Source organism: Podarcis pityusensis, assembly GCF_964106645.2.
Source record: "Podarcis pityusensis genome assembly, chromosome: 3".
Classification (NCBI taxonomy): Eukaryota; Metazoa; Chordata; class Lepidosauria; order Squamata; family Lacertidae; genus Podarcis; species Podarcis pityusensis.
In genome coordinates, this window is record NC_138026.1 from 2,841,563 (window position 1) to 2,854,611 (window position 13,049).

General features: G+C 40.3%; 1 protein-coding gene across 4 annotated transcripts in view; it reads right to left on the reverse strand.

Annotated features, from left to right (window-relative positions):
- The window catches only part of EHBP1 (EH domain binding protein 1), a 276,734-nt gene that overhangs the window by 144,561 nt on the left and 119,124 nt on the right, over positions 1-13,049 (reverse strand). For all 4 annotated transcript variants that reach the window (XM_080997355.1, XM_080997356.1, XM_080997357.1 and 1 more), the window contains one exon: positions 9,259-9,448. In XM_080997355.1, the coding sequence (XP_080853481.1) occupies positions 9,259-9,448 (190 nt within the window). The remainder of the gene's footprint in view (positions 1-9,258; positions 9,449-13,049) is intronic.

The following is a 13,049-nucleotide window of genomic DNA, read 5'->3' on the forward strand; positions in this document are numbered from 1 at the left end:
TAGAAAAGCATGAAAAATATGCCTACCTTCTTGAAGCTAACTGTCCCTATTTTGCCCAGCAGGAATCCTGACCGCATTTACTTGGGAGTACACCCTAATGAATTGAGTAGCACTTACTTCTGATCAGACATGGTTAAAAATATTAGAAGGGCTGCAGCTGCTCAACAGCAGCAAGGACTGCTCCCAGATAAGTAAAGAATACTTTTCATTTTTGTTTGGATTCTTCCCCCCCCCCCCACAAGTCCACCATCATCTCAGCATGATAGAGGACTTAAATAATATGTACATTTTCTTTTTCTTCTCTTGTCAGGGGGGAAATACATCTTATTCCAAAGAAGTGAATCAAGGAACAAAAATGCAAAATACCGTATTTTTTGCTCTATAAGACGCACCAGACCACAAGAGGCACCTAGTTTTTGGAGGAGGAAAACAAGAAAAAAAATATTCTGAATCTCAGAAGCCAGAACAGCAAGAGGGATTGCTGCACAGTGAAAGCAGCAATCCCTCTTGCTGTTCTGGCTTCTGGGATAGCTGCGCAGCCTGCATTCGCTCCATAAGACGCACACACACTTCCCCTTACTTTTTAGGAGGGAAAAAGTGAGTCTTATAGAGCAAAAAATGCGGTAAATACTTAATGTAAACTAGAATAACAACCACAAACTAGCTGTGTGAGAATGCTACTAATTATGTAGACTTCAGCAGCTTAAAAATAATAATTTAAATTCAGTACCACCAAATTAGGCAGCCATCTGTAAGTGGGGAATCTGGTCCTGATATCAAGAGACAGAGCAGAAAAAGCTAAAATCTGTGGCCAGGGTCACCTTCAAGCAGATTTCATCTGGGACATAAAAATGGCAAAACAGCCTGGACAGCACCATTCCTTCCTGTTGTGCATGCAAAAATTGATCAGAGCACAGCCTTTAGCAGCTCCACCATACAGTCTGCCATATTTGCCACACAGCCATTTGGCCTGCTACCACCAGCCACCTAAGTCTGAGGATATGAAACTCTCCCTTTCAGTCACCAGTTATGTCAGTTTGATGCCCATGTTCAAGTGCTTTTCTATAGCATCAAAGAGGAAATGAAGCCGTGCCTTCAGAGTGGAGCAGGATTCTTTGAAATCAGGAAAGCTTTCCTCATCATAGTGATACACTTCACATGCAGCTACATAGAAGAATTTTTTCTGTGGTGCAATTCCACAGCGCAGGTGACTAAATGTGATGATGCAACAATGTGGGCCTTACCCACAGAATTTGTACCCCACCCCTTGGTGGGGTAAGATTCACATGACTTTTCTTGTCTGCGTGGTTGAAGCATTCATACACAGATCAAGAGTATGCATAATATGTAGTAAAATATATGAGAAGCATTCAAGCTGCAAAGGCCTAAGAAAATAAAACAGTTTTGACCAGACATGTCCACTCAGCTCCAACCTTGCCACCCCCCTGCACAGTCCAGTGATGCTGGTTTCGGTAGGGCAGCTCTGCCTTACCACACTAGCCATTGCCACCATTGGTACGCTGTTCTCCAAAGGCACGCAAAGAACAAGCGGGCTATATTCAATGTGGAGAGATGCAGGGGGGAAACAGGGATGGTATCGGGAAATACCAAGGCAACAAAGAGAATGGAAGCACAACCTGAGAAAAAGAAAATTAATTAAAAGTGAGGTGTGGAGGGAAGATCAAAAACAATTTGTTAGCCAATGGACATCAAAGCAATCCATTGTATATATATATATAATTGGTACATATAATCACCTGCTAGAGGGCTTAAGGGCCTTAGATGATACCTGCTTAAGTTATACATTAATGACCCATCTAGGCAACTCCAGGTTACCGCAGTAAAGGGGATTCTTAGCTATGAGATCTTCAGACATGGGAAAAGCAGCTGAGTGAGATGACTCCAATCACACTCTGAGTAGTGTGGGGCAGAAGAGAAGGTTGTTTACCTCTGGGCTACACTGTCTTTTAGCTCAAAAAGTAGGCAGAACTTCTGATAAGGGGTACCGTTTTTGTTACAGTACAGTTGGAATACAGAAACTAAAGGGAACCTGATTTTTCAATAGATCTATTTTGATAGTTCTTCAAGACATTTTTCTAGGCATATTTCAGATATAAAATACACATTTAATACACACTATATAAAACACAGGTGGCTCTGTGGTCTAAACCACAGAGCCTAGGGCTTGCTGATCAGAAGGTTGGCGGTTCGAATCCCCGCAACGGGGTGAGCTCCCATTGCTCGCTCCCTGCTTCTGCCCACCTAGCAGTTCCAAAGCATGTCAAAGTGCAAGTAGATAAATAGGTACCGCTCCAGCGGGAAGGTAAACAGCGTTTCTGTGTGATGCTCTGGTTCGCCAGAAGCTGCTTAGTCATGCTAGCCACATGACCCTGAAGCTGTACGCCGGCTCCCTCGGCCAGTAAAGCGAGATGAGCGCTGCAACCCCAGAGTCGTCTGCGACTGGACCTAACAGTCAGCGGTCTCTTTACCTTTACATAAAACACACATTTATAGCCACAAGAGCAATCAAATCCATCAAGATACTTAAGCTCATTTCAATATGATAGAAGTCCAGATCTGCTGACACCTTGAAACCCATGTTGTTCTACCTGTTTCCCTCAGCAGATGTCTCTTGGTACAGAAGACGGGTGTGTAAAACTGGACAGATCTTCAGGGTAAGGCACGCCTTCTCTTAATACTTGCAGTGCTGCAGTATCAATTTTAGGTTGGTAAATTTCAGAAGCAAACATAATTGTATCCCTGCAAAAATGGTGCTCTAATTAATCTTGCCCTTATGAAAAGATTAATTATAGCTTGAAATTGGACCTTGGGGCTGAGACACACCCTGAATGAATGTAAAAGACTCTTGCAGACAGTGTTCAAATGCCTAAGAACAGACAGTAGTTATGTTGCTTTCATCACCCTGGAGTTATGCTGATGCACAATACGGCTGCAAGTGTTTGAGGACTGCACTCTCCCTTCTTTATAAAAGTGCACTAATGATCTAGGACCATTTCCCATCTGATAATCTTGATTAAGTTATTACATTATGGTTATATTTTTCATCAGTTTTAATTGTGCAAGAAACATAGTTTCAATACACTAAAAACTATTTAAACAACAACAAGAACTTTCAAATGAGAAAATACTACTGTATGATTTAGTCCCATTCATAAAATCCATCTTTAGGCTTTGGTGCTATTAAAATGTTATGGTATTCCCAGAGGGTCTCTGTGGATGACCCAAGGTGCCAACTTTGTACCCATGTCTACTCTGACAACACCTAATATAGGATTTAATAATGTAATCCACAACATCAGAGGTTCATTTGCCTGCTCATTTTACAGTGTGATATATGCTAGCAATGTCATTACGCATTCTGTGCAGGACAAAGAGTCTAGTCTCTATATACAAAAGAATCAACAGATACAAATTTGAAAGCAGGAATGGCAATATTCAAAAACCAGTAGGGCAATATTTCAACCTCCAAGAACACTCGGTAAGAATGGCCATTCCCAGAGCAAAGGAATGTCAGGAGACTGACAATGTATTAGAAGGTTCAATGCTATTATTACTATTATTTCTACTATTAAAAAATCACACCAGATGTCAGGATGTCTGTCTTATCAACAACTGTTTCTCTCACTCTCTTAAATGGCCACTGTTAATAATGTAATTAGAACCATTTTTACTTTCTGTATTCAATTTCCTTTTGAGCTCTTGGTTTACAATTCTTTCCTACCCCCCATACAGCTGTAATTCAGGGTAACATTTCATGTATCTGATGGACTACACTGCAGTACACACAAGTTTATGGTATAATACTCAAGTTAGTTTTTAAGGTTCCACAAGACTTTTTTTTACTTTGTCTAGGATACCAGATTTTTTTCAATGAATCCGGGGACACTTTTCAACTTCAACGGATTTTGTATGGGGACTGATTTGTAAATCTGGGGACTGTCCCCGGGAAACGGGGGTGTCTGGTACCCTTAGTCTATACGGCTGTGTGCTTGGCTGTGTATGCTTTCTTTCAAAAAGAACAACAAACACCTCCTTCTCCAGCACCCAATGCAGCACCATGCAACCGCTTTTGAAAGAAAGAAAGAAAGAAAGAAAGAAAGAAAGAAAGAAAGAAAGAAAGAAAGAAAACCCTCCACCTACCCAGCATGTAACTTTTAGTCACATGGTTCTCTGGCTGGTTTAATTTTGGTGTGGGCAAGAGGATCTGTACATGAGCTCATATATTCACCCACACTTCAAGATCTATGCATACATTAACCCACTGGCAGAGGAAGGGGGGTGCAGTGCATGCAGCTAGCCCTGGGTGTCATCCCTGAGGGGGGGTGACATTGCCGCCCCCCCCCCCACGGGACACTTGCCATGGCTGCCCCTTCCCAGGATGCTTCCCCTGCCCCTGAGGGCAGCTAGCCCCGCCCCCGGGTACATAGCACGTGCGCCGTTCCAGGTGTCGAGCAGCTAGCTCCGCCACTGCCTTAAGCTCAGCACAACTCTCTACTTGTCTGCATTGGTAGACAAGGAGGGAACGGCCAGTTTGAATAACATGCTCCAGAGGATAATCTGATACCAGCTCCACCATTTTGAAATGTATGGAGCCTGATACCATAAGAAAGTCATGTAGTAACATTTACAGCATGTTTAAACAACTTACCGGTACTTATGATTTAAGACTGACAAGGAAAAAATGTATGTCGGGGGGAAAGACAAATGAAAGCCAAGATAGCACACCAATGAATTGTACCAGTAGTTTTTCAGTAATGAAAGGGTACACTTCAAATACATTTTTGACTCAATCTCATACTACTTTGAAGTAATAGATCTATTTTTTTAAACTCTGTGTAGGATTTCAGCCTGCATTTTGCTCCTATCAAAGGTTCTGAGAACACTGTGAGAAACATTTATTTGGCACATGCCTATAGGATAATACTCCCGTGTTTATCTCTTGACTAATACTCTTATCTACTCTTTCAGATGCGTAAACTCATTCAGATGAGTATTATAGTTACCGGATCACAAAGTTAATATGCCCCGAGTTATTGTAGTAAAGGTTTTGAAAAAGAAAAAGAAACCTGAGTTTTACAAATATGAATCCCCTATGCCACAAGACTAAGCCAAACAATGCCCTAAGAGACAATGAGCAAGTGTGCAGAATAGGGCCTTGGCCCTGCTGCTTCAGCGCTAGAAGACTTTTCCGAAAGAAGACTTGCAGTAATGTACTTGTTAAGAATCAGGCTGTAATTTGCCTATTAAGGATAAGAACTGTTACTGTTTACTGAATTAATCTGACCTTAATTGGGTAATAAAGGTGACAGAATACCCTTCAATAAGAAACTATTTACACTTCAACATATTTGTGTACCAATGTGAACAGCAACATTTCTCCAACATTAATACAGCTTGAATTTCAATTTAGATCTGCTCTCTCTCTCCTAATGGAAGTCGTGTGTACACAAACAAACAAACCCACTGAGAAGGGCTAAAAGAGAGGCTCACATCTTGCTAAGTAATTTGAGACTTCTCACGGTGAGCCGGGTTAAGAACCTTTAATGATTAGTCTACCAAATTGGGGTGGTCAGAATTAATTATGAAGTCATAAGATGTATTAAGGGAAGCAGCCCTTCCGGGGCAGTTACCTTAAAACAAAAAAGAGCTAAAAAATGAACAGCTGGAGCATAAAGAGCCTAGAAAAGTCCTCATTTCTGGTACCGAAATTACTGCAGGCTTAGTGTTGAAGCAATTTAACCATGAACTGGAGCTTTTGCAAGGCAATTTGCTCTCTGGGAAGATCTTGCTCTTTGACTCTGAAAGCTTCTTAAGGGAGCCCATCTTCTTCTGTTGGAAGCAGCCCAGAGTGGCTGGGGCAACTCAGTCAGATGGACGGGGTACAAATATAAGAAAGGCTGAGTTTGGGTAGAAGGGCCGTGGTGCACACAAGGGAACCTGCTTTAGTCTTACACCCCTGCATTCTCATGCTGCTGCACTGGCATGGCATTTCAAAATTGCCACAATCAGTGCGACAGCAGAAGCACCACCCAGAAGGCAATGGGATTCTGAGCCTCTGGTGGAGGACCTGACCCCCAAGAGGACAAGCGCCAGTCAAGGAAGTAGTTAAAGAAAACAGAATACAAAATGCTGACTAAAGTACTCCTACCCGCAATATACAGACACTGTTCTTGACCCAATTCTGAAAAGTAGCAATGACCATGTATGGAATATTAAGATCTGTCTCATTAGGAAAAATGCCTTCTGAACCAGGAGGGAAGGGAGACGGTCTTGGGCCTGTCACCATTTGGCCAAGGAGAAATCCCTATTGTCTCTAATCAAATGTTTCCCCACCCCAGCCCTTGTCAAACTAGAACTTGAGTGGTCAAACAGCAGGCACTCTCAATCAGGTAAACAGATTAAAATATACATATATATCCCTGTCATCCATCCTCAGTCTCTGCCAATACCAGATTTAAGTGGCCATTTCTTATCTTATGGTCTCGGCAAAATTGTTACTTTCCCTAATCTCAATCAGAAACTGGGTGAGATGCTTCAGCCTTATCACTGAAACTCCATTGCAAACCAAACTAAATGTAAGTGCTTCAACAGAACATTTTTTAAAACAACAACAACAACAACAACCCTGTAATTCTGCACTGTGAGTGCCAGTCCAGTGGGCTCTTTGCTGCATTTAACATGCTGATCAACTTCTACCTGGGTAGGCTTCTGCCAGCGGCCTTTCTTCTTTGCTTAGGAGAATTGAGGAAATGGCAAGATCAGCCCTTGAGGGACAGGGAGTCATCAGCAACTTCTCTGCCTAATTAAGTAGTGGTTTGATAGATGTGACAAGGAGTTCCATTCAGCTTTTAACTGAAATGATGATAACTAAAATACAGGGCCCTTAAGGGCGGCTATAAGTTTTAAGAGGGGTCTGGAGGCCACGCCGAAAGATTTCCCCCCGCTCTCTTTTACTTTCCGGTCTCAAAACAAAAAGCACAATATATAATTGATATATTTTTCCCAAAGAGGCTCCATTTAATGGGGGGAAAGCTAGGTCAAATAAAAACTGTTGAAAAGAAATGGTAAATACAACTGTTTCCTGTATTGAATTCCCTGTAATACTATTGCACATAGTTTTTACTTTTATCTAAAAACCTGTTAAATAATTGCTGCAGTCTTTCATTTGTTCCCCTTTTTCTTAAAATAAACAGTTTTCTTGATTTCCAATATATAACAACAAATACATAAAGGGGGGGGGGGAATGCAAATACAAAACCCCAACATACTCCCTTCCCCTCTCCAGAATGGATCAGTCTATTTAAGTTTGCCAAAGTCTAGTTTGGTGATTTTGGTGGTTGCCATTCTTCAGGGTTATCAGTAAAGTATTTTATAAAATTCATTTGCTAAAGCACTATGGCAGCCCATTTCTCATGATTTGAAGAACAATAGGATCATGAGCAAAACGGATCATTGTCTAATAAAAATCCTCTCTTTCCAAGATGCTTTCTAAAACAGTAGCCACAATGAAATACAGAATTCTTTTACCACAAAGTAAAGCTGTGTGTGGTATGTTAAGCCTAGATACAGTACTAAACAAAAAACAATTCCACCTTCCATCTGCCCTCACCTATAAGAGAAATCATCCACTCTTGGGATGGGTAGAAGAAAGGGAAATCTCCCTCTTCAATTCCTCAAAACAGTGAACTGTGCTGTTTCCTTTTAGCATATTTACTTGAGGAATGAGTCTTTCTAATTCTTCAAGCACTGACCACCGCACCTCACAACCAGTAAATTTACTTGAAGTAAGAACAAATGCATCTCATTTCACAAGAAAAGGGATAACACATGTCACAGATATGCTAAACAATACGTGAAATGAAAATCCTTCTTTAAAAATTTAAAAAATCATTTTATGTGTCGTTCCATTTGTAAATCACCTCGAGGTTTTAAAAATGATTAATAAATTAAGTGTAAGAATAATAGAAACAAGAACGTGAAAACAGAGCAGATGATTTAAATAGGCAAATATATGGAGATTTCCTCAATCTGCACAAGTTATTTTGCTCATAGAAGCTTCTTGGTTTACAATATGGTCTTAGATCCAGCCTAAAAAGTAACAAATATAGTAATTCAAATTTGTTTGTATTCCATCAATTTTTGAAGTATCTACAAACCATAAACTTATTAAGTTATAGCATTTAATAGTTTCATATGCTTTAAAAATTATGGATTTGTTGCATTTGGCTCTACAAACAATGCAGAAAATATATTTTGAAATGTCCTGTATTTCCTACCAGGGATGTGCTTGGGCACCTGACTCAAGTGGTTTTTTCCTTAAACTTGCCTTTTCTTTCTCATAGTGAAAAGCTCATTTATTTAAAAAAGAAAAAAAATTGGTCTATCTGTGCAATCCTAAGCATAGTTATTCTGAAGGAAGTCTTGCTATGCTCAGTGGGGCCAATTCCAATATCAGTGCACACAGGACTGCTTTAGGGTGCATCGCTTCATACTACTTCCACAGAAAAGCTTTGCAAAATCTGCTATTCATTAAATATATCTTCACATGATTTGTGGTCCATGTTCAGAGCTTTCTGCAGAAACAAGTCATGCATATTCTGGGGAACACAGAACAACTACTTGGGCCAGCTGTGCACTTATGTAACCATTGAAGTTTTAAAAATCTTGGCTCTGCCCACGCAGAGTGAAGATAATCGGAGGCTGTATAGCCAAACGGAAACCACTTATGTACTAACAGAGAAGGATGCTGTCAGGGGACTGCCATCGGAACAGGGGAGGGGGGCAGGGGAATACAGAGAGCCTCTGGATGGGGAAAGCCACACCTCCAGTGAAGCAGAGGGGGAAGGGGGTAGCCGGGCAAGGGGAGGGCTCAAAGATGCTACGGAGAGCCCAATCGCCTCACCTAGCCTGGCTGGCCAGGAAACAGACATGCCGTTTCCGTTGCCCAGCTTGAGCAGAGGGGAGGCGGAGATTTGGGGTGTCTAAATTCTTACGTTGGGGAAGGAACTGGAAAGGGCCACTCCTGGAATCTGCAAGTGACTAAGACGGACATGAACTTTGGGGCTCTGGACTGTAAATAGTTTGCACCAATAAAACCTGTAAAAGACGGGTCGGAGTCCTGCCTGGTTACTCGCAAGCAACCACCCCCACACCTGACAGATACCATGTGTGAAATACAAGAGGAATTTCAGTTTTTAGTAAGCATTTATAAACACTGGTAACATGGCAGTTACATACCTTGGGAGAAGAGGAAAGCTCCTTCAGTGCACAAATAGCTGACTTGTTCTCACTTGTTTCCATTTCTGTCTTTGGTGAGAGAATTGGTGGTTCAGGAGCTTTTCTTCTTCTCTTCCTTTCCATTTCTTGTAGCAGAGTAACTTGACTATTAAAAGCAGAACTTGATTTTGGTTCATAAAATGGATTTGATCTAATTAAAAAAAAGGGAAATGAATTTATTTGCATTTTCAACATAATTTTTAGAAGGCAATTGTTTTCACAAGTGATTCAAAACTCATTTAACTTTGGAAACAACAAAGCCATGGCCTCACTGATTGTGCTGCTAGTTCACCACCACTCCAAAAAACAACCATAAAGCCCCTAGACCCTGAAGAGCGAAAGCATGCCTACTGCTAACAGAATATCCAGAACTACGCAATCTGCAGCCACCAGATTCAAATGAGCCTCTTATTAATTTATTTACTGACATTTATATACCACTTGATTGTTTTAAAAAAAACCTCACAGCTGTTTACAAAAAAATAAAACAAGAAAATTAAGGGGGGGAAACAACAATTGCTTAAAACATAGTTAAAATACCAAACAGATTAAAATTAATATTGATTATTAATTAAAGAACCTTACTTTTGTCTGAAGAGTGAAGTTTCAATATGCATATAATTTAATATGTCAAGGATCTCTTTTAGTTACATAATAATGGAAGACTGAATGGAAATGTAATACGATAACTTATAGTGCAATATTATACATGTCTATTCAGAAACCTGTCCAGTGAGGCTTAATCCTGAGTGTAGCTTAAGGGTAGAATCCTAAATGGTAGAATCCTAAACCTGCTTAATATGGAATGCCTCACTGAACTGGAACTTACTTATGAGTAGACATGTGTAGGTTCACACTGCACCTGTTACATACACAATAAACATACACACAAACAAGTACATGCGCACAAAACCCTTTCTGGCTTAATGTTCCATTAGTTTATATTTTTATTGTGTGGGCTAATGTATTGAGCATAGGAAAGATTAGAATGATTTTTTGAGGTTACCTGTAGGCCCTCCTCTTTGGTAGCTACAGTTTAATGGTTTGACAAGGAAGATGTGGTTTTACTCTGGCATGGAGTATGATTGTAGCAGCCTTCCTGCTTTTTTCTTACCAATTACAGGAGAAAGAGAAAAGAGAAAACTGCTAAGTTTGGTGATTACGTTGATTGAAGAGCCTGATGCTTCCCTCAAATATTATTGATTAGGGTACCTAATCTCATATTTATTTTGTTGTTTGTTTCTAGGGCTTGGACAACATGTCCACAGAATGGAAGATGGCAGGATCCCCAAGGATGTGCTCTACAGGGAGTTGGCAGACCAACTCTGTGTTATAAAGATGTCCACAAATGAGACATGACGGCCGGAAACATCAACGTGTGGGAATCTCTTGAATATAACTGCAGTGCCTGGAGACAGGCAGTCAGTAAGGCCATGTATCCATAGCAGTGACCAGAGGAGGAATGACCCCTGAGAGGAGTGCAGAAATAAGACATGCCATGGTGCACCTGCAGCAGCACAACCGGGTGTCTTCATCTGCAACAAAACATGTTTCTTCCTTATCAGTCTCTACAGCCTTTAACTCTCCAATTGTTTGACTTCACATCAAACACTCCTCCATGGCATCCTGAGACAGACAGATGCCAATAACAATGACTACCATCATGTTTCCACAAGTTCACATCTAATTCTGTTTAAACTCAGGTTGTTAGAGGGGAAAATGCATATGCTGTTTAGCATTTTAAAAACCATTAAAAAATCTCCTGCTTCAAATTCCTTGGATACCATCAAGCAAGTCTCATTTTTTGTACATCTGAATGAATTTGCACACATTCAGTACAGAGTTATGTAATACTGTATTGTTAGTGTAAACTGTATTCATCTGAACAGAAGAGTGACGTGGACTGAAAATAGTAAGTTGTTTACTGAAAGCTCAAAATTTCACTGTTGAACATATGAAAATAACTCAATTAGCTTGAATTTTGATTAGAAGATATAAACTGCATCTGGTATGCAGTAGAAGCAAAGTTGTCCTTCAATTTGTAGAGAACTATTTGATCCAGAGAGGGCTTTTACCATTGTAGGGAGGAGGCAATGATCACATAATTATCCTGTCCTCCAGTCCACCCACCCAATCTGCTCCAGAGGTTGGGGGGATACACTGGAACAGTGTGGAGGATAGCATGGGGAGGGAATGCAAAATCATAGAATCATAGAATCATAGAGTTGGAAGAGACCACAAGGGCCATCGAGTCCAACCCCCTAAATCATCCAAAAGCACACCCCTTCCTCTATTTGCAGTAGCCTCTGCTTGACTGAAGAGCCTTGCATTCACGGAAAGACATCTATGGATCTAATCCTATACTTCCAGACCAAATTCTCTCCAGAAGCAAGTATAGTTTTAACACAAGCAGAGCACTCTCAATCAAATCTCATTGTTCTCGGTAGAGCCTTCAGTCCAATTAGTATCATTTTGAAGCCCTAGTTTCATTCACTTAAAAATAATAATAGCATTTTGAACAATCCTTACAGTTCTAAAAATATTTTCCCCAACCCCTGTGTGTTGACATATTGCCTCCTGCAGCATATGTTTTTATTTAAACAGCCTTTGTCCTTCAGACTGGATATTTTCCTGCTGGTCTCTCCATTTGTATAATTTTTTAGGTCTATACTGGTTTTATCCACTATGTGTGCTATTTTAGCAATTTCTTGCTGTAGGTTGTCTTGAGTAGTTTAATTTTTGAGCTAGAAAGGCGGAATATGAATACTCTTAACAAACACATTTTTTAGAATATTAATGCATTTCCAATCTCTTCTTGCCCCTATAGGCTTTAAAAAAAAACTACATAGGAGCAAGCCTTTGACAGAAAAAAGTAAGTTATAGAGTGAAGTTTGGTAATGATATATCTGGACTTTTGGAAACAGGAGAAAGGAGAGAGGCACTGAAACAAATTCCAGCCCAATCTAATTCATTAACTGCTCTACAAAGGGGGCTGCTGTTGTTTATTGCAGGGAGAAGATGTCGATCTAGATAAATAAATGAAAGGAGAAACTAAAACAACTAGGTTGCAAAGTGAAAGCACCTTTGAGGGGTTCTCACGTCAGCACCCATCAAACACAAAAAACACGGACCAAATCAAAGCTTAAGGTGATGTCAAAACAAACAAAAGAGACGTGTTCTACTGAAGACAAAGGTGGAAAAAGAATGGTATTCTGCTTGGAATAGAAGATTCAAGACTACCTGTCAATCATTTAATTTTGCTAACAACCTGGTTGAGCTGTCTTCAAACATTAAGGGAGTTCAAAGGAAGGTAAAAGTTAAGATGAAAAAATGATAAGGACAAGGGCAAAACATTATATATGGGAGGTCACAATGTTTTCTTTTGTTCTACAAGCTACTACCCCCCTTTCTTTTTTTCTGAAAGAGTTAACCACGATACTACGTATATTTTGACAATGAACTACCTGACCCTCTGTAGTCTTGGAATTTGAGAACCAACATGTACTGGGGATTTCTCACAGCTAACACTTAGTTGCCATGAGTAAGGGGGCCAGAGCTACAGGAATAGCAGCAGCAGCAGCAACAACAACAACAATAAAGAAACTGGTATCAGCAAAGAAGCACCTCCAAGAAAAGGGATTACAACTCTCTCAAGAAGTTTTAGCACATTAGATTTATTAAATAAGTCTCATTACACAAACACACACACCCCTCAGTACCACTGAAGTCAGTATCATACACTTCAAGGAGCT